The 22,159-nt window shown below is 49.8% G+C and overlaps 1 protein-coding gene across 1 annotated transcript in view; it reads right to left on the bottom strand.

Moving 5' to 3' along the window:
• Positions 1-245: 245 nt before the first annotated feature.
• The window catches only part of CNGB1 (cyclic nucleotide gated channel subunit beta 1), a 67,752-nt gene continuing 45,838 nt past the window's right edge, over positions 246-22,159 (bottom strand). The window contains exons 28-35 of the mRNA XM_068527104.1: positions 16,456-16,597; positions 15,519-15,678; positions 13,604-13,701; positions 13,424-13,507; positions 10,309-10,427; positions 9,890-10,036; positions 3,218-3,434; positions 246-668 (exon numbers count right to left, since the gene is read on the bottom strand). Of these exons, the coding sequence (XP_068383205.1) occupies positions 246-668; positions 3,218-3,434; positions 9,890-10,036; positions 10,309-10,427; positions 13,424-13,507; positions 13,604-13,701; positions 15,519-15,678; positions 16,456-16,597 (1,390 nt within the window). The remainder of the gene's footprint in view (positions 669-3,217; positions 3,435-9,889; positions 10,037-10,308; positions 10,428-13,423; positions 13,508-13,603; positions 13,702-15,518; positions 15,679-16,455; positions 16,598-22,159) is intronic.

Below are 22,159 nucleotides of genomic sequence, written 5' to 3'. Positions count from 1 at the left end.
ACAAACACTATGAAGTTTGTTAATTTCAAGACCAGCCCTGGGAGACAGAGAAGCTGACATCAGGGCAGGATCGCTGGCTGAGCCGCTAACTGAGGGCAACTGAGGCCACTACTGCAGACCAGCGTCTTGGCCTTCTTGCGGTGCAGGGACTCTGGGCTCACGGGGAGCAGGAGAGCAGGGGAGCGAGGGGGCGGGCGGGGCGGGGCGCACACCTGCCGGGTTGTGGCGCACTAGCTGCCGCCTCTCTATTCCTCCTCCTCCTCCTTCTCCTCCTTCTTCTCCTTTTTCTCCTCTTTCTTCTCCTTCTCCTCCTCCCCCTCCTCCCCCTCCTCCTCCCCCTCCTCCTCCTTCCCCTCCTCCCTCTCCTCCTCCTCCTCTGTCTCCTCCTCCTCCTCCCTCTCCTCCTTCCCCTCCTCCCTCTCCTCCTCCCCCTCCTTCTCCTCCTTCTCGGGGATCTCCACCAACAGGATCTGTTCGCCGGGATCCGCGCCTGGGCTCATGTGGATCCGCACCGAGCCCTCCTCGGGCCAGGCCGCGCCCCCCTCTTCTCCCTCGGACCTCCCCTGGGATGCAGGTGGCAGAGAGCCTGGGGCTGGGGTCTGCGGGGCCGCGGGCTGTTTTGGGGTAGCCGATCCCGTCTCTCCCGCTGCATCTTCCGAGCTCCTGGCCTGGAATCCAGAAAAAGTGACTCGTGAGGCAGAGGGGTCTTGGACACTTCCCAGTTCCCTCCTTCTCGGACCCCTGGGACCCCTGAGGAGGAAGACAGCGCTCCGAAATCTAATAGCTGGAAGGTTGGGCGGAGCTGCATCAGGGTTATGTGGTAGAAACAATATATTACGGGGAAGTTTAAGGATTAAAAGTCCCGGTAGGATGTGGTGAAGCTCTTTGGGATATTTTAGGTCTCTGTGGAGTTGCAGGGCTGGAAGCCGGAGTGAAGTTGCGAGTTCAAGGGCAGAGCCCCATCAACGGTCACTGAGCTGTTGAGGGAAGAGAGGCTGTGACCAGGAGGGAGCGCCACCAAAGCCTCTGCAGAGCTCAGCCGGCCTGCCCTGCCCGGTTAGCTGGGATGTGAGCTCCCTGGTGAATGAGAAAAAGCTCTAAGCAAATACTAAGGTAAAGGCTGATGAGGGCAGGAGCAGCTGCGGCCTGGCCCGTTTCCCGGAAGGTCTCAAAGGTTGAGACACCGCCCCCCTCCCCACCGGCGGAAGAATGGGCTGGGTACCACTGGCATTAGGCTGAGCTGAGCCCCTGTGTCTGGAGACTTGGTGGGTACCTCCAACCACCAGCCTGCGGGTTTCCCATGGATAGGGTTCCTGTGGGTAGAATTAGGGAATTGGGTGAAAACCCAAGCCTTTGTGGATACCCACGGCCCCTCCTGCTCTCTCTGATGCCATCTCTGCATGAGAGGAAACTGGGGAGGGAGCAGCCCCCAGAGCAGGAGGCCCAGTGGTCTGTAGGGAGTTTAAAGTGAGAGCAGTCAGCGTGCTTATGAGGAATAGAGAAGTCAGAGGGCGCTGAAGGAGGGGAACTGGGTGGGGTGGGGGGAGCCAAGACACTCCTAGATCCCACGGCAGCACTGTCAACTCTGACAACACACTTCCAGGGCAGGATGCCCAGATGGTGCCCGTTATGGGGTCTTCTTGAAGCATCCTGCTGTGAATGGAGCCAGAAGGATCATGGGAAGTTTGATCAAGTGCTTCACTGTGTTTAACATGCTTTTATAAAAGTATCCAAGGTATCCTGCTTCATCTCTGCTACCCCATGTGACAGCCAGGAGTAATCTGGGTCCCAGAAGGTCCTGGAGGAGATTCCCCAGGACACAGGGCTGGCAGTGACAGAGTCAGGATTTGGACCTGTGTCTATAGGCTGCTATTTAAGAGCCCCATGCACTCTGCCTTTCTGCCCTGGTTGTTCTAAAATTGCCTTTTATGAGAACACACATGCAAATTTAATTCACATCTCCAAGTTGCCTGGGTGAAGAGCTAACACTTAGAAGCAACAAATCCCATTTCAGATAAAACCTTTCACTGTACTGAGAACATTCTTGGAGGTCATGTCCACTCAGCCCCACACACCAGCCAGCACTAAAGACCCCAGCTTGCCAGCTCGACCCTGCCCTTGACAGTTTGTGAACCAGACAATCACATCTGTCCTCAATTTGGGGCCATCGGTGGATGCATCTGGAGAATGTCTTGGAACGCTGGGTGACTTTGGTGTTATTCCCCAACTCCTGCTGTCAAATGACCTCTGGATGGGTCTCCTGGACCAGCCTGCATTGAGACTGAGTTCACCAGGCTCCTTTGATTTCTGTCACGTAGACTGCTGTCCCCTCCCTCCCTGAGCTTCTGCCTAACCCCACCCACCCTTTCCCAGCAGCCTCCCTAAAGGACAGTCATGAACAACCATAATTAGTGCAATCATTCTAATTGGCATTCTTGGCATTAGTCACAGAAAAAAGTCCCAGAACTAAGTTAAAAATTCCCTTTAGATTTAGGGGGTGGGGACAGTTGGCACCATGCCTGTCACCTTGGATTCTCCTTTCAGATCTTTTAAATTGTCACAGACACAACATTAAATATGAGAACATCACTGTGGTCTGGGGAGGGACATTCCCTGGCCACACCCACTGCTCCTACCTCTGCAGCAGCAGCCGGATGTCCATTTGGGGGAATGCGCCCACCCCAATCCCCACCCTCAGTCCAGGGATGGGCATATGAGCTGGTCCTCCCCAGAGCACCACACTGAATGGCTCAGGAACTGACATGTGACCCAATTCTGTCCAGTGACTATAAGCCCTGGGACTTTTTGCTGGAGCTACTGAGAAAGAGGTACTTTCTTTCTGTGGGAGTTCCTCAGCCAGGAGGATGTGATCTTGGGGGATGTCCTCTTAAGCTCTTGGGGGCCTGCCTGGGAATGGAGCCATCCCCAAGGGAAGCAAAGGTGATAGAATGGCAGAACTCATCCTACTGGCATCATTTGAACTTTTCGATCCAGCCTTGCCTGAACTTTTCAATGACTTGCTCCTATAAATTCCCTGTTTTTTCAAGCTAATTTGAGCTTACACTGTCACTTGCATTTCTGTCACTCGCAACCAAATGAATCCTGACTGATAGGAAGAAGGAAAAATAGTCCCTAAAATGGAATGCGTGGGTCCCTAGGCCTTTTTCCTGGCACGTGGTTGAAATGGACCAGGTGGCTGTGTCTCCATCTGCATTACCTGTTCCAGCACCTGCTGCTGTCTTGCAGCCGCCTCCAGCGCAGCCAGCTCCTTGAGTCGCGCCCTGAGGTGGGCGAGCTTGCCACCTTTGGCCCCCTTGGCACCCATCTTTCCTGCTGCAGCCAGGGCGGCACTGAAGAGCTTTGGGGTGCCTGCCCGTGGAGGAAGGATGAGTACACTCTGCTCCTTGGGCTTGTTGTTATTTCTCAGCATTCTCCTGAAAGAAAGCAGCGTCCGCTAACATCACCAGCAAGCTCTGGGAGAGAATGAAGCCTCATTGGTTCGGGCAGAGCCCTTTAGTTGAGTTGTGTGATGGCGTTTGTTTTGACTAACACTTTTTGAGCTCCTTTTCTGAGCCCAGCACAGTGCTGTTTGAGGCATCACATCTCACTGAACAATCAGAACCACTATAATGATGTGGGTCTTATTGCCTGTATCTTATAGATGAGGCTCAGAGGGGTTAGGTGGCTTTTCTGAGGTCACACAGGAAATGATGCAGGATACTTTAGTATATGGAATCAGAAATAGGATGCCCAGATGAAAAAGAGCCCGAGCTTTCTGCTTCTCCTTCTTTTGCTTCATTGTCATTTCACCATCATCACCATCACCAATGTGGACACGAGGGTCTGTATGTGTCAGGCTCTGTGCTCAGACCTTTACAGGCAGGCATTCTTTGGTGACCCCTGCGATCCCCCTTCCTGGTGTTCACACCTGTGTGTGACCCCCTCCCCTTGAGGGTAGTGGGACATGTGACATGCTTTCAACCAGTGGAATACAGCAAGGGAGATCAAATGTCATTTTTGTGAATGTGTCACATAGGATTGTGGTCTCTGTCTTACAAGGAGACTCTCCCTTGCTGGCTGTGATAAAGCAAGCGGCCATGTTGGGAGAGGCCTACATGGCAAGAACCTGAGGGCAGCCACTGGCCAATGACTAGCTAGGAACCGAAGCCCCCAGTCCCACAACCACAGGGAACTGAATTCAGTCAACAACCATGGGACCTTGGAAGCAGATCCTTTCCCAGTCGAGACTTGAGACGAGACCCAGCTCTGGCCCACATCCTGATTACTGCCTTGTAATGGATGCACCTAAGCTGTCCCCAGACTTCTGACACGTAGAACCTCTGAGATAATAAATATGTGTGGTTTTAAGCCACTCAATTTGTGGTAAGATTGTTACGCAGCAATAGGTAACTGATACGCACTTTAAGTCTCACAGTAATCCTTACAGGTAGGTCCTATTATTCTCCCTCATTTCAAATGAGGATGTGGACGTCTAGAGGGGGTGAGTAACTTTTCCAAGGCCACACAGCTAGGAAGTGGCAGAGCTGGAATTCAAACCCATGCCTTTGAACCCAGCACCCCAGGTCTTAAGGATTACAAAGCAGTATCATGGTCATTATCTTCTTGGACGCTGACAATACTCCATGACCTGGAAAGGTTGGGGAAACTGAGGCTCAGAATGGGAGGAGTGACGCGCCCAAGGTTACAGGAAGTGGCAGAGACAGAATTACAACCCAGATCCAATGCAATATACCACCCTGCTTCTCTAAATAAGGAGAGAATTTTCCATCAAAGAGAGCCCCAGCCTTTTATAAGGAATTCTTCATACTACAAATACGTGATGAGTGGTTTGGCTCAAGAACAAATGAGTTTCCCTGCAGTCTAGCAGGTCGAGACGACTAATTGGCAAATTCATTCATCAGGGTTCCGGCCAAACTTGTTTGTTTAAAAATGAGGCCATTACTGGCTGCTTATCTAATCAGAGGCAATGGATTTAAATTGTGCATATTGATGTTAATCGCCCAAGACTTACATTTTCGAGCTGGGGCTCCCCCAGGAGACCACAAACATGATAATTATCAGAGGCCTCTTCCAAACCCGGCACTGTCACCTGTGTTATTTGAGTCCATAATTCACAGCACGGCAGTCCGTGGGAAGGCTCAGCGTGGTACTCGAATGACATGAAAGAGCCATCTACAGGGCCTTTGCTGATCGCTAATGGCTATCTCTGTTTTGAAACACTGAGCTGACTTCTGGGACATTTCCAGATTAAGGAAATTTATCCTCATTTTCAGATGACATGAGTTTCACTATAATTACTATATAATTCACCCCCGGAGAGAGTGGCATGCATGAGATCTTTTTGCCCCATTTCTCGGAGTGGCCAAGTCAGAGAGCGAAGCATCTCACTTCTTTGGGGCCTCAGGTCCCCCATCTGTAAAATGGGGCGCTTGGACAGAATCTCAGCGACTCAGACATCCCCAGGCCCTGTGGTTCTCAGACCCATATCTCCTTGGATGGGCAGAGCTCATCTGTGATCCCCTGCCTCTCTCCTCAAGCTTGCCTGTCCAGAGAAGCAGCCTCTGATGAACCGTGCCACGGCCCACCAGCCCCTCCTCCTTCCTCTGGCTGCCTCACCCCAGCACACCGCAGGCGCGGCCAGGAGCAAGGCCTCTTCGGGATCCCGGCTGACTTGCTAAACCCACACCTAACCCAGCCGGAGGAATGGGTGACAGCTATGAGCGTGGCTTTTCTGAGCCATGTTCCTCTTGCAGGGGGCAGGAAGGCAGGGGGAGGGGAACCCGGTGCCTATTCTCAGACATAAGCATTCAGTTCTCATTATCTGCAGTAGTTAAGTTCTGTAAAGTATCTGCAGACACGGAATTAGTGACTACTGAGCCATGGCTTCTGGGAGAAATACAGGATTCGGTAATGGTGAGCCTCTCGACACAACATTTTCATCAACTGTTCATTACATAATCTTGTCTTGTGTGTGTTTCTGTTTAAAGACATCTTATTTAATATACATCACTGATTTGTTTACAATGAATGCATGGCTCTCTAACTCAGAGAGCCCCTGCGTGGGGCGACACGAGATAGCACTTCAGCACTACACCTGGGGCCATTTCAACAGCAAAATCACCAACAAAAATCACAAAAATGTGAAAAACACGCTACATAATGGACCACACAAAGACACTTGTTTACAATATGAGCTGAAACAAGAAGGCAGACCGTCACCTTCTTCAGCTTTAGCTGGGAACGTGCACTTTAGGTGACTCAAATTTTCGCCTCTGGGCACACGTCTGCGAATGTCTGTGTAAGCCTTTGAGTATTGATTTGGGATTACAAATAAATTTAGTGAGTAGGCGAATTGCAAGTATGGAATCCGTGAATAATGAGGATTGACTGGGCATCCCTGTCCCTCGGGACAGTAGGGGGAAGTGGACAGACTTGGGGGAAAGATCAGGTAGACCAGCCATTGGAAGGGCCCCATGGCTTCTCTGAGAACAGCCAGGTAAGAAGAACTACAGGGCAGCTTCCTTCCCTGGGAGACCCCAACGCCTTATCTATATTATGCTCTAAGGCCGACACTGCATCCACTCACCTGGAAGCTGCCAGAGGGATTCTGTAAAAACTTAAGTCACAGTAAGTCACTCCTCAGTGTAAAACCCTGCATAGCCCCCATCTCCCTCAGAGTAAAAGCTAAAGCCATTGTGAGGCTTCCCCTACAAGGCCCTACCCAATCTCACCCCCTACACTGCTGCCATCCCATATCAAGCTACACTCATTTTCTTGTTGGTCTCCATGTAACACTCAGTCTGTGCCTCCTTGAGACCTTTGCACATGCTGTTCCCTCTGCCTGGAATGCTTTTCCCTGCAGGCAGCTCCCCAGCTCACTCCTTCACTCTGGCAGGTCTCAGTTGAAGTGCCACATCCTGAGAATAACTTTTCCTGACCAACTTATTTCACATAGCTCCCTCCATCACCTCTATCTCTTCATGTGGCTTTATGTTTCCTTATGGCCTTTATCCCCAGCTGACACATCACATAGTCATTCCTTTCTCCATTGTTGGCTTCCCTGACTAGAATGTAAGCTTTGTTTGCTCCCTCCTGTGTCCCCAGGGCCTTGAACTATCAGCTCAATAAATTATTGTGCTGTATGAATGGACATGGTGAGTTTGTTCCCTTTATCATGACCACTCTCTGTACAGCTTATTTACGGTGACTGAAGTGGAAAATATGAATATGTGATAAAAGGCAAGGGACGAAATACCAGATAGGTGGGTTAAAAAGGCTTTATCCCATGGGAAAATTATAGAGAGAATTTAATGGATAAAGAGGAACAGTTATTATTATTAACATGTATTGAGCTCTCCTGTGTGCCAGGCCCCCTGCTAGAGACATTCACATACACTATTTTATTTAATCATCTCCACAACAAAGTGATTACCCTTATTTTACAGTGGAGAAACTGAGACCAGAAAAGTAAAGTAACTTTTCCAAGGTCACACAGCCAGTACTGCACATGGACAGGACTTGACCCCTATCAGCCTCCCAAGCCTATTGTGCATTTTCTACCACATCGTGCTGCTTCCATCACTCAATTTAAAACCTGATCTTAAGCGTTTGAAAGCAAAAAACTGCTTTTCTTAAAAATTACCTATTCCAGGGAATTCCCTAGAAGTCCAGTGGTTAGGATTCCAGGCTTTCACTGCTGGGGGCCCGAGTTCAATCCCTGGTTGGGGAACTAAGATCCCACAAACTGCACGGCATGGCCCCAAAAAAAAAAAAAAAAAAATTACCTATTCCCCAACAATACAAAATACAGATGCACAAGGTTATTCGTTGCAATACTATTTATAATTGCAAAATATTGGAAATAGCCTAAATGCCCATTCAAAGGAACGCTTTGCAGTTGTCAAAAGGAATGAGGAAGCTGTCTGTGGACTCAGTGAATGCTTTCTGGGATTTCTCGTCACGTGAGAAAAAGTCAAGTGCAAAAGAGAATCTGCAGTGTGCTATCCTTTGTGTAAGACAGAAAGGGAAATAAGCAAATATTCACAGATCTGCCTATTTTTGCAAAAGGAAACACAAGAAGAAAAAAGCAGAAACTAAGGAGATTAGATTCCTGTAAGGGGTGGGTGACAACAGGTGCGGGGAGTTGGGACTCTGAGTGCGCTGTTTTGTAGCCTCTGCCATGTTCATGTTCTACGTATTCAAACCACAAGAAATCAACAAGGGTCAGTGTGGGGGAACCCTGAAATGGAATGCAAACTGAAACACGTGAGCCTAGCTGTATTTCAAATGAACCGAACAACCACAGTAAAGGGAGGAAGACAGAGAACCAATCCAGATAACCTTGAACACAACACCTACATCATGGGTCCTCAGGCTAAAGACAGAAAGAACTGCTCTCTGCTTAGAAGGCTTTCTTCTTTCCAGTAGTATGAAATAGGAATTCTGGTGCTACTTTCTCTATATTGTAGGACTGAACAAATGAATCAATGTAATGAGGATAAAGGGAGTCAAATTTCTCAGTGTTGGAGAAGGAATTTACAAATATGGAAAAGGAGATTAGAATGAACTCTGTGATGTTGGATCGAAATTGTTAGATAGTGGAAATAGAGACAGAGATATACAGAGATATAGATAGACACAGACAAAAAAATAGATGTTGATATATATGTATATGTATGTGTGTGTATATATATATATATATATATATATATATTTGCATTTATACATACAGGTGTATATGTGGATGTATTTCCCAGCTCTGTCCACTGTGGAGGCCTAGTAACACCCCAGTAGCAATGAGAGCACTTAGTACTCATATCTTAGTTTCTAAAAACCATTCCCCTCTAAAAGGAATCAAGCCTCCTTGGAGAAATGACCATTTCCAGGGATGCAGCAGGGAAAGTATAAGATGAATCTACGGCACCTTATTGTGCCTATAAGCAAAAAAGCGCTAAAATATAACAGGGATGTAACAAAAGTTCACTATATCCAGCCTAAAGAGGTGTCCAGTGGCCAATGTGGAACAATTTAAGCATGAAAGTGATGATTGTAACAGGATATTCATGGAATAAAGCAAATCCACACCATTATAAATAGATAAATGAATAATCAAATAAATGGGAAAGAAAAGAAAGTTCTTCCTTACAGTACATTGCTAGCTAATAAATGTAGAAAGCATGACAGAGTTAGAAAATCACCACTTTGCAACCATCATGGCAATCATTGCAAGGAACCTTCAATGGAGGTTGAAAGTAGTGAGGTAAAGTGAGATAAGGAACAGGAAATCTACATCATCTCAAGGTGACTTGCCACTCATTACTTATTAATTTCAAAGGGAAAAATAATAACTTGAGAGTGTGGAAACTTTAACCAAGTGATCAGAGTAAAAAATCATCAGAATAGGGAGAAAGCAGCCTCTCAATACACTGTACTGAGAAGGACACAACATCACTTCCGAGTAATTCCTGCCCAAAATGCAGAACCTGAAGGTAATGATGAGAAAACATATAAACTTAAATGGAGGGACGTTCTACAGAATAACTGGCCTGTCCTCTTCAGAGAAATCAAAATCATTGAAGATAGGAAAAGGTGAGGAACTTTGATCCCAGATCAAAGGAGACTAAAATGGCAACATCATGCAGTGGGGGATCCAGGAATGGAAAAGAAGAAAAGAAAAGCTATAAAAGACACTATTGGGACGATTAACAAAATTTGACTATGGATTAGGGATGAGATAACAGTATTGTTTCAATATTGAATTTCGTGATTTTGAGAAAGGTACTACAGTTATGTAAAAGAAAGTCTGAGTCCTTAAGAAATGCACACTAAAGTATATATGGATTTCTTTTATTAAAAAAAAAAAATGTACCTGGCCTTCTTCCGGAGCAACTTCTGAGACTCGGGATAATGCACCAAAATTTCATTCAGGTCCTTCTTATCCAGAATGAAGAGGTTGGTAAACCCGTGGGCTATCACGTTAGCCGTGCGCCGGTTCCCGCCCCCAACAGCCAGCAAGCTGGGGCAGAGAAGGGAGGGAGGTGAGACCCTTAGGAGGCTGCAGTTTTGATCACACTAGCATCTTCATTTTCCCCCCTGCCTGGAGCATCACGATGGCCTCACACGGGTGCGAGCTGGGCCCACCTTGCGTATGTCGGCAGGTGCGAGTGCTGCATGCATAGCGGTTTCCTCAGACCCACCGAAGGGCCCTTGAGGACGTGGTCCCACCCACTGGCCATCCCACCCTTCCCCAGCCTTTGCCGAGGCCCCCTTGTTTCACCCCGTTCTGACCTTATTTCTCCAAACACAGATCCAGCTTTCAGCGTCACCAGTACGGACTTCCCATCCGGGCCACCCAAGACCTGCACCTGCCCCGCCTGGATGATGTACATCTCCCGGCCTATCTCCCCCTGAAACAGAGAAGGGGGCGAGTCCCTCTGTCATCACCAAAAGCAACCACAGAAGCAGCAGGGCTGGGCCCAGGCGCTGGTGGCACAGTGCAGAGGAACCTGGGCTGGGATCGAGCCCTCCTACCGACTTGGTATGTGGTGTAGAGATAGTCACTTCCGCTCCGGGGTCTCAGTCTCCCCACCTGCAGATTGCAGGATTACGGTGGGGAGTTACTGGTGTGATGGAAAATGCTAGATAACGAGGCCCAGGTGTAGTGGTATTCAGTAAATTTCCAATTATACGCACCCATGGAGGACCCAGAGGCATGGAAAAGCTCACAGTGGTTCATACAATCAGCTGATACCTGTGCCTCCCCCATATCCTATCAGGAGCTTGGAAGGCATCTGCTAACTGAAATAGGAATGATAACAGCTTTAATACGAATGTCCAGCATTACCTAACGCTTTTCTGTGCCAGGCGCTGCTCTAAGTGCTTTACGTGACTGAGCCTACTTAGCCCTCAACAGCCCTCTGCAGTAGGAACTCTGCCCAAGGTCACAAAGTTAAGCAAAGCCGAGCCGGGATTTGAAAACAGGCAGTCTGGTTTCATGAACCCAGAGTTCATGGTTGTTATGAACCCCCATTCATATGTTGAAATCCTAACCCCCGGCTCCTCAGAATGTAACCTTATTTGGAAATAGGGTCATTACAGATGTAATTAGTTAAAAGAAGATGAGATCATACCGCAGTTGGGTGAGCCCCTAATCCAATAGGACTGGTGTCCTTATAAAGGGACATTTGGGCACAGAGACAGGCACAGAGGGAAGACAATGTGAAGAGGCACAGGGAGAAGGCAGTCATCTACAAGCCAGGAGAGAGGCCTGGAGCAGACCCTTTGCTCACGGTCCTCAGAAGGAACCTACCCCACTGACACTTGGATCTCGGACTTCTAGCCTCCAGAATTGTGAGACAATACAGTTCTGTCATTTAAGCCATTCCATTTGTGGTACTTTGTTATGGCAGCCCTAGCAGAATGATACAATGGTCTTAATCACAAATTAAACCAAATGAATGAATGAATGAATGAATAGTTTGCTTCGGACTAGAATCAGAAATACCCAGTCTGCCAGCACCTTCCAATCCTCATGCCTTCACAGACCGGTGCCCTGGCCTGATACCTATCGGCCACACCTGGTATGTTTAAAGGGAGAGAGACCAAAGACTGGTAAGTGGCTTATGCTTTTGATTTGGCTTATGCTTTTGATTCATTTGACAAATATTTCCTGGGCATCTCACACATGCATGGCCTTCTTAACAAAAAGGAAGAAAAAGTCTCGTTTCCCTGTTTCAGTGTCCAATTTGACATGGGGCTGAAGTGTGAGGGGGCTATAGAGCTCACCCTCATCTCACTAACCAGCCCAGGGGTGGTCCTGGGGTGGCCTCGGGTTGTCTCAGCGAGATTGTCACAGAGCCTAACCTGTCAGCAGAGGGCGCCATTTACACATGTTCACCAAGTGTTCACTTCAGCTTCCACGGCAAACTTCCCAACAATCTGATTCATTTTCCCTCATCAGAGATAAAGTCTACATCACCCACAAGGATATTAGCAACAGCAATGGCACTGACTCTGTGCCAGTCATGGTGCCAAACTCTGTATGCATATCTTCTTCGATTCTCACAATCACCCCATGAGGGAGATACTATCAATATCCCTACTTACCCATGAAAAGAGCCAGGCTCAGAGAGGGCAAGCCACTTCCCCAAGGCTGCACAGCTAGGAAGTGGCTCCAATGTGAGACAAATCATTCTATTGTTCCCAAACTCCTCTTGGCCACTAAGGCTGCAGCTTTAAATTCTCAGCCATACACTTGTCCCCCTTCCCCCAGCTCTTTCATTCCAGAAACTTCACTGTTATGCCACATACAACTTGGAGATGGGGCCCTTCTGGGGCTGGGGGTTCCTGAGTCTCACAGGGGGTTCTTGGGCGATATTTTCACCCCTGTAGACACACTAAGCCTTATTAACAGCTCTGAAATCTGCTTCCTGCTCCTCCACCCTGACCACTCACTCACCAAGTGACCTCGGTCTCACCTTGAATCCCAGAAAATGGGAGCAGAAGGGGCCTTAGACACTGTCTAGCCCTGGCATTCAAACCCAAAAGTGTCCCAGGATCAGGTGGATGATGTAAAGGAGAGAAGGGAGCCTGTGGGGCGGTGGAGAGTGGTGGGACCTGTGGCATCAGGAGAGGACGACATCCCCTTCAGGGCCAGCCCCTTCTCCACTCCACATGATTCTGGCTATTTGGGAAAGTGGGGCTCAATGCTAGCCGATTTTCTGTTTTCAGCTGGAAATCTGGATTTTTATGTGAAATCTTCCAGGTTTTTTTGGCAATGCTGCGCAGTTTGCAGGATCCTAGTTCCCTAACCAAGGACTGAACCCAGGTCACGGCAGTGAAAGCACCAAGTCCTAACCACTGGACCTCCAGGGAATTCCCGAAACCTTCCAATTTTTAAAGGTTGGAGACTAATTCAAAATTTTATTTTTAGATTAGGTCAAAAAGAAAAAAGAAAAAAACAACCCATGAAACATCTGTGGGCTGGCTCCTATGCAAGGACCATTAGTTTGCAACCTCTGACCAATCCTACCCCTCCTCCAGCCCCATTTTCCTGACAGGAAGACCAAGACCCTGGAAGCAGGTCCATCTACACAGTCAAGACCCTGCCCCTCTTTACGCTCCTCACTTTCCTCTTCTATAAAGTGGGGCTCCTCGTCCTGGCCCCCATGGTCCCATGAAGAGGGAGCAAGGCCTGAGGCACATCTGAGTTCAGTGCCTAGAGCTGGACAGAGCCTCCTTGTGCCAAAGAAGCCAGGAGCCCTGGGGTCAGCTCACCACACTCCTCCCCTCCTGGCAATTCCGCTCTCCCTGCTATGCCTTCATAGGCCCCCACTCCAGCCCAGCTGCGACAGGCGGTGGCTGTGAATCCCAGACCGCCTTGAGGCTGCCCTGGGCCACTCACCTTCTTGCACACGTAGTCGTTGGGCAGGTAGACAACAGAGCGAAGCCTCTTCAGCATGTCGAAGATCATCTGCCGGTCACAGCCCTGGCCCCGAGAGGAGGGGAAAGGAGCCGTTTAGAGGAAGGTGCGGGCTCTGGACCTTCCAGAGTCCTGAGGGTGGGGACACTGGGCGGGCCATACCTGGAAGAGTGCCACTTTGCTGACGATGTCATAGTTCACATCGATGGCGAGGTCCATCCGCATCTTATCTGGAAGCTGCACCATCAGCTCTGACTCGTCTGCAAATGAGACCCTGCAAGGTTCAGAGGCACACCGGGAACCCTCCTTCACACACACAGGGCCCGTTTACACCACACTGGCGGGGACCCCAGGCACACCATTCCTCTACCACCTGGAACCACTCTAGATTGGGAGGGTATCCTCTCTGCCTCCAGGCCTTTGCCAATGCCGTTCCCTCTGCTAAGAACAACCCCCTTCACCTGCCTGGCTAACCCTACTCATTCTGCAGAACCCAGCACTCATGTCACCTCCTCCAGGAAGCCTTCCCTTGACATCCTCCCACCTAGCTATCATGTTATCAGTCCCTGTGCCATAGCACATATCACACCCTTTACTGCAATTGCCAATGATCTGTCTTCTCCACTCACATTATAAGAACAACATTAGCAAGAAATAAAGTATATGGAGCACTTAACTATGTGCCAGGCAGTTTTACAGAGTGCTTTACCAAGATGATTTCATTAAATCCTCCCAGCAGCTCAAGAGGTGCCCACTATAACCCACTTTACAGACAAGGACAGGGAGACTCCAGAGGGCAGTGACTTGCCCATGTCCATGCAGCCCAGGGGAATGGAATCAGGACCACACCCCGGCCCTGTGACTTCAGAACCTATCCTGGGAGAGCAGTATGTCTGCCCACCATGGGGTCCATGGTGTGCAGCTGAGAGCCTGGCACAGAGTGAAGGTCGGTAACTGGAGACAGAAATGTACCACAGGGCCCCAGCCCCGTGCTCTGTCCACTGCACCACAATTAGCTTAGGGCTCAAGTGCTGGGTCTGCGCAACCCTGGGCAAGTCAGAGCCCTCTCTGGTCCTTAACATGTGCCCCTGTGAAAAGTCACAAGGCTGTCACTAGAACAGAATGAGGCAGTGGAAATGAACATGCCTTGGAAACTGTAGTCATGTGCTTTGTCCACAGACTTGCCAACACTCCGAATTCAGGAGACCGTGGGCCTCAAGTGTGGCTTCTTTGAGACCAGAGTGAACCCCACAGAAGCAGTGGGGGGCCCTTTCATTTTGCTGAGGGCCTTGGGAGACTCTAGGCACAGTGCCAGTGGTCCAGAAGCTTTTCAGAGCCCTCCAAAACGATGTCTAGGCTCTGAAAACAAAATTACTAGCTCCCCAAAATAAAAAGGAAACAGGAAAAAATTAAAGTCAATTAACATGTAATTAACCTATTCAAATTTCACTAAGGATTCCATTTAGAATCTGTGAAAACTTCACCACATTTGGAAACAGTTTACAGGTAGGATTCTCCTACTTTGCAAGAATAACTGAGCACACCTCATCATTGACAAGAAAGCAGAAAGAGCAGTGAATGAAAATGCATTTTTTTAGCCAATTTCAGAAGCAAAGTATAACATCAAAAAATTAAAAAAAATATATTGTAATAAACTCTAATGGAAAATAATCTGAAAAAGAATTTTTAAAAATTTACAAAATATGTATTATATGTATGGATGTGTATGAAGAGGAAGAGAGGAGAGAGAAACAGAGACAGAGTCTTCCTTCCCTCCTGGTTCCAACTGTACTTCCATCTTCAAATGGAGATGCATTTCAAGGTGGGGGACGGCATTCGGAAGACAAGCCCTTCAAGTCTTCAGGGGTCTCCTGATGGCTTAACTTGGGCACCGCCCAAGGCCTCCCCAGGCCGCTCTCACTTAAATGACGGGGCCAAGAGAGGCCCCCATGCTCGGGCCCTCAGGGACACGAGATGAAGCCACGCTCCAGGAAGGCAGGGCACTGGGTCGGGCGGGGGGAGCTGGTGACAGCTGGGTTGGGGCGGGGAGGGGCGTGGGGAGGGGGCGTGGTCTTACCCAGCATGCCTTGGGAGTGCCAGGTGTACTCATACCAGGTCTTGACCCGGTTCTGCACGGACCTGGGGATCTTGTAGAAGTTCATGTACTTCACGGTGCTGTCCATACAGTTGCGGTAGTAGGTCTTTCCCGCCGTAGCGGCCCCCACCACGTCTCTCATCTGGGGGTAAGGAGGGTGGTCAGGGGATCCGCTGGGTCAGAGCGGGGCCGGGCTCTGGGGACGTGTGTTGTGGGCACATGTACTTAACACAGGCCAGGGGTACGTGCCTGCGGGGCTGGGGGGAGATCAGGAGGGAGGGAATCCCATGTCCACACACAGGTTTTCCGACGATGCTGGACGTGGAGGAGCGAGGCTGCTGGCCCGCTCCCTGGCCTCAGGTCTCTGGGGCCACACAAGGAGGGAAGGCCTCCCTGGGTTGGGCTGGTTCTGGTACAATGTGGCCCCTTGGTGCCAGAGGTCACTTTGACACCATGCGCCAGCCTCCCGCCCCCTGAGGAAATATGAACCAGGGGTGCTGCTGCTTGGAGCAGAGCCCCTCAAAGGAAACTCTGAGGGTCCCTGGTGGTTGCCTCAGGCACTGACTACAGTTATGAGCCACACCCCCAGCACATTAGAATCCTCCGGGGGCTTCTCTCCAAGGGAACAGCCCGAATCCTCAGCCCCTGCAGAAAGCCACTCAGCCCAGCTCCCCAGCTCTCCCAAAGGACTGACATTTCAAATGGGAAGCAACCTCAGAGAGGAAATCGGACCTACACCTCCATCACCACCCCTTCACTCAGCGGGTCCCAGAGCTCCAGGCTCCTAACTCTCGGCCCAGTGCTGTTTCCTGGGCTTAGTCTGAAAGGAACGGGCACAGATGGTGATGCTTCTGGCAGCAGCAAGAGGGCAAAGGGCCCTGCAGGCAGGTGCTTTGGAACAGACTAGTGACCCAGCTACCTGTCCGATCATCACGGAGAAAGCGAAGACACCTGTGAAATAGTTCAGACCCTGGAAGGCAATTTCAAAGAGCGTCTTGGGGTCGGGCAGGCCGCCGATGGTGATGAGGGTCTTCACAGCCCAGTAGTAACAGCGAACGTAACTAGGGAGAGAAGAGGAAGGGAACCTCGGTCATCACAGGCCCCGCCCTGTCGATCCTGGGCAGCCTGGCTTGGATACGTGTACACTGTACAAAAGAGAAAAAGCTTTACAGCTCATAAGTGCAAACAAACAAAACAAAACCGAAAAAGAAAAAACCCTCTCCCAACTTCAGAGCCCTCTGCCGCTTGCGGAGCATGTTCACAGGTGCTGTGTGGTTTTGTTGTGGCTCTGCCCCGACCCTGCAGAGACATGTTGTCATCCCCATTTACAGATGTGGAAACTGAGGCTTCCGGAGATTGCTTAGAAGACTGGGCAGGAGGATAAACCAGGGTTTTGCGGCTCCTGATGCCTCGGATCCCTCAGTTTCCCTCAATATGTTTTCAATGTCCACAGTCTTTCCTTTGCTATCCCATCGTGAATAGCAAAGGAAAGACTGTGGACGTTGAAGCACAAGCTCAAAAGTGGAAGATATCTGGAGGATCCCCTTTTCTGACCCTCCCCCTTGCCTGTCCACTAACCAGATGGTGAAATTGAGGGCCGCAGAGGGAAAGGGAACACCCATGGTCACCAGCTGGCAAGTTCCAGAGCTCAGACTGGAAACCAGATGTCATCTGCTTCTCTGAGCCAGCACCCACCGTCAGTGAGCCTTTGACACAAGCTCTTGGATCATCGGAAAGGGAGGTATGGGTGACGGGGCCCCGCTGTGTGGTAAAAGGCATAGGAAATGCCCGCACTTGTCTAATTATCCCAAAGCAGTGAGAGTCCCTCCCTGTCTTTTCTTTTTTTGAGTTTTAAAGTTCTTCATGTTTGTTTATAATTACAAGTGTACATTACTCCAACAGAGCAGCCCCATTGCTGTGTTCTAATTCTTGGCCATTAAGTCCTACAAGAATAAACCCAAGCTTTTACAATATCTTAAACGATACAGAACTAAAATCTTTATAGCTATTTAAAGGGATTTAGTTACCAAGGTGCTTATGTTCATACCTTCAGACCGTGCCCTCCCAGGGGTCAGCAAGGCTGAGGTCAGCAGGGCCTAAACCCAGGGCAGGCTTTCCCGTGCTTCCTGTCCTCCCACCAGGGCACAGGAGTTGCCCAGGGCCTGCCCTGGCTCCAGCGTCCTTATACACCCATGTTTCCAGGGTCCCTGCTCTACTGGGAAATGGAGACCATCATCCAGCTGGCCAATCATCTGGTCCAGGAATGACCCCACATTTGTCCTCCCCTGGGCTCTGTTCACCAGCTATATATGCAGCACCATGCTTAGAGCATGGGCTCTGGAGCTGGACCGCCTGGGCTCAAACCCAGCTCTGCCACTTTCTAGCTGCATAACCTGGACAAGTTACTCATCTAGCCAAGCCTCAGCGTCCTTCCCCTGAAAGGGACATGGCAGTAGAGCATCCTTCACAGGGCGATCATGAAGGTGACATGAGGTGCAAAAGAGCGCCTGGCACATGGTGGGCTCTCAGTAAATGTCAGCTATCAGAGCCTTCACTGTCACTGGTGCTGGCAGTGGGGAACAATGGACTCACCTATGTCCTCAAGAAGTTCACTGTCTAGTGGGGACAGGCAAGTCAACGTGCAATGAGCACTGGGCGGTGGGGAAGCAGAGGTTGCTGGGGAGTTGGGGCAGTGGGGGGGGCTCTACCTCTGAATAGCTGCGAGGCCTGGGGCAGGGCTCTGGGCCTCCTGACCCCTCATTACCACCTGGTGCAAGAAAAATCTCAGAATCATGAGACAGGCCTGCCCTGTCAATCCCCATCATACCAGTCCTGGCCACCAGAGGGCGTGCTAAGCAGCCTTTACGAGGACTGAGCTGGGCGCTGCCTGGGCACTGCCTGGGCTCTGGGTGCCACTGGGCCACCAATAGAAGATGAGTGATATCCACACAGCTCCTGCTTTCCCCTAAACCCTTACTGGCTGGAGAGGTCAGCCACTGGCATGGATGGCACATCTTAGGGGCTTCCCAAGTCTTCCATGCCACTGGGTCTGTGGGGACCCCTGCATGCTGCCCCAGACCAGGCCAAAAGCAGAGCAGGATGAAGAAACCAAATATTAATATATAGGAACTTACGTCCTTAAGCTCCCTGGTCTATAGCAGGTACTCAAGAAATGGTCACTATTTTGAAAGTTATTATTATGGATGATGTTGGATTTCTAGAGGAATTCTCCTTCACTACTTGTGCTTTTGCATATCCTGGGGTTCCCTACAGGATTCCATTTGGAAAAGGGTAATGCTGCCAGAAAAGTGTGCCCCTCCACTGCGGAGCAGCGAGAACTCCCCAGGGCCCTGCAGAGGGAAGTCTCGGATGGTTGGCCCTGTCCTCCCCTGCCCTGCCTGCCATTCCTCCCAGGCTTACCCATGATGGGTGCCAGGCCCAGCTCCAGGACGTGGGTTTTTAGCCTGTTAGGACACAAACCCTTTTGAAAAGCTAACAAAAGTTATTAGGAAGCTTCTCCTTAGAAAAGCCAGCATGCTCCCAAGATTTAGTTCCAATTTCAAGGGGTGGTTGTGACCCCCTTAAATCTCTGGACCTCAGGTTAGGAACCCTTTCCTGGTGTGCCGGCTTCCCCATAAGAATGGCCATAGCCAGGAAGTGAGGTCACTGACTCCTGTCCAGGCACAGGCTGGACATGTTACATACTTTAGTTTATTTATTCCTCACGAGAAATCTGAGTGTAATCCTACCCCCATTTTATAGATGAGAAAATTGAGTCTCAGAAAGGGTAAGGGCCTTACCCAAGGCCACAGAGCAAGATTTAATGAATAGCTTCTGTTCTTCCCTTTGCACAGAATGTCTTCGAGTCCTCCCTCTGCCTCCTTGTGAGGGGATGAATGAATGAATGAATGAATGAATGAATGAATGAATGAATGAGTGAATGAATGGGCTCAGGAGCAGGGCTGTGGGTGGGTTCAGCCGCGGGGAAGAGGGAGCGGGGCCAGTGGTGATGTAGGCGTGCTGGGCCCTGACCCCATCCCCAACCCACTCCACCCCACAGCAGATGGCAGGATTCCCCCCGCCACCCGCCTGCCTGGTTGCCCTGGACCCTGTGACTCTCTAGGTGAGCTCCCCTCAGGCCACAGGCCCGTCGCAGAGGGCGACAGCTGTGGCCACTGGGGCCAAGGTTGGGGCATCTGTACTGAGAAGGGACTTTCTGGACCGACAATCACTCTACAGAGAAGCCACCTTGGACACAAGTGGCCTGTTCTAGCGCCAACTGGAAACAAGCACGTGGAGGAGGTGAAAGTGTTGACAGCTGGACTGAGAGCATTTTGTGTCACTAGTGGGCACAGCCCAGGGCGAGGCAGGGCCTGCCTGAGGGGACTCACTGACCCCCTGGGCCTGAACTCTTCCTCCGCCTCTTTGTCACCACAGCTGACCGAGTGCCGGCTACGGCCTGGCACGGGACCAGTGACTCAGATGCGCCTAATCCTCACAGTTACCTCTTCAAGGTGTGGGGCTCCTATTATCAGCCCCATTGGGCAGATCAGGAAACTGAGGCTCAGAGAAACGAAGTGACCTGCCCATTGTTAGCAGGTGGCAGCGCCAGGAGTGACCTCCGGATTCCTGTTGCTAAAGCCTGTGCTCTGAATCTCCAGGCTCATCCCTGACCTTGACCCTAAGTGCTTCGGTCTCCTTCCCACACTGCCCTCCATCCTCGTTATCACACAAACCCTCTCTTGACCTTTTTTTTGCCCTCACGGACAGGTCCCTAACCCCTAACCAGTTCATCTGTCTGCTTCCTGCCTGTCCTCCCCATCCATCCTCCCATCAGCCACCATTGGGAAAATCATCTTTCTGGGATCCCCCCGGGTCCTGTCATTCTCCTGCTTAAAAGGCTTTGAAAGGCAAGTGGTGAGAGTGTAAATGCAGCTTTCAATAACCGACCAAGCCTCAGAAATGAGGTGGCATACGGGAACTCTGTACTTTCCAATCCACTTTTCTGTGAACCTAAAACTGCTCTAAAAAAATAGTCTATTAATACAAATAAGAATAATTTTTTTAAACACTTCATAAAATGTTCATACCCTTGGCCCTGCCATCCCTCTGTAGGAATTTATTATGAGGAAACTGTCAGACCAGAAGACAAAGATTCCTGAACACAGACACTCTCTGCAGCATCACATGTCATCATGAAACAACTCGAGACAACTTAAGTAGCCAATGACAAGGAAATGGCTAAATAAATGGTGGTATCTCTGTGTGGTGGGGCATTGGTATCATGGTTTTAAAAACTTTGCTGATGGGAAAATATGCACAATATTATGTTATTCTATTTCCTTGTTGGTGACAGTTCTTTTCACATTTTCACATTTCTAAACTAAGGATTATCTTAGTATCCATGTATACGTTTAGTGTAATATTTCCTTTTTTTCCCAAAAAGCTGTATTGACGCAATCACGTATCATAATTAACTGCATCTTAGACGCCAAGAAATGGAGTATGCTCCTGATCTTTCTTTTATAATCAGAATATATGTATGTATGTGAACAGTGAAAAAGAGACTTCTGCTGGTTTTGCCTAGGGCAGCTCTATCCAATAAAAATATGATGTGATCCACATATGTAATTTAAAATTTTGAGCAACCACATTTTTGAAAAGTAAACAAATTAATTTCAATAACGTATTTCAGTTAACCCAAAATATCAAAATTAATACCATATGCACAGGTAACCAACATTTTAAAAATTAGTAATAAAAGAGGCTAATCCAAAACCTCTGTGTTCTCTACAGCTGCAGCGTATCTCAGTGGCCCTTGCACTTCAAGTACTGAACTCGGCAGCCCCGGGCAGCCAGTGGCTTCGGGATTGGCTCAGGTGGGAGGCTGCTCGGCAACCCGGCCCCGCCTCCCTCTCTGGATCCTTCCACACACCCTGCCCCCTCCAGCGACAGAGGACCGCTGGCTCCTTGACTCCACTGTTTCGCAACGCCACACCTTTCTTCCTGCTGTTCCCTCCCCCCCCCCCCCCCCCCCGGGATTCTCTGCTCCTTCCCTCCACCTACCCAGGCCAAGCTCAAACTTAACCTTTCAGAATTGACCGTCCCACGCCCCCCTCCCCCCACCCAGGGCACCGGGCAGATGGTACCACAGTTAAGACTCTGTCGTCGTGCTGTCTGGGTTCAAATCCCAGCTCTCTGTGTGACCTGGGGAAGTCACTTCATGTCTGTTACCTCATCTGTAAAATGGGGGTGCTGATGGTTCCTGCCTTGTGTGATTGTTGGGAGGATTAAGTGAGATACTATGTGAAGTGCTTGGAACAGGGCTGGTCTGTATAAGCCTTCTCCAGTGCTTGCTATTATTATTATTACTGTCAGTGTCGCCATCACCAACATTTGAGCATGGACCTCTATGTGTGGCAGCTCTCTGGACTGGCAAGTAGATTTCTCCTTGTTCACCAGCTCCTCCACGGCTAGCAATGCCCAGGGAGCATGTTAAGCTGTACTCCCTGGCCTTCTTCCCGCACAGCCGTGCCCACAGGGTGGAGGAGTGGACACGCACGCGCTGTGAATTGGCCAACTCAGTAGACTTTGGGATGCTGAAAGGATCTTTCTAGCAGGTC

This window comes from Eschrichtius robustus, chromosome 19, assembly GCF_028021215.1.
Source record: "Eschrichtius robustus isolate mEscRob2 chromosome 19, mEscRob2.pri, whole genome shotgun sequence".
NCBI lineage: Eukaryota > Metazoa > Chordata > Mammalia > Artiodactyla > Eschrichtiidae > Eschrichtius > Eschrichtius robustus.
The sequence above is the reverse complement of the archived record's forward strand: the minus strand, read 5'-3'. Positions and strand labels throughout refer to the sequence as shown.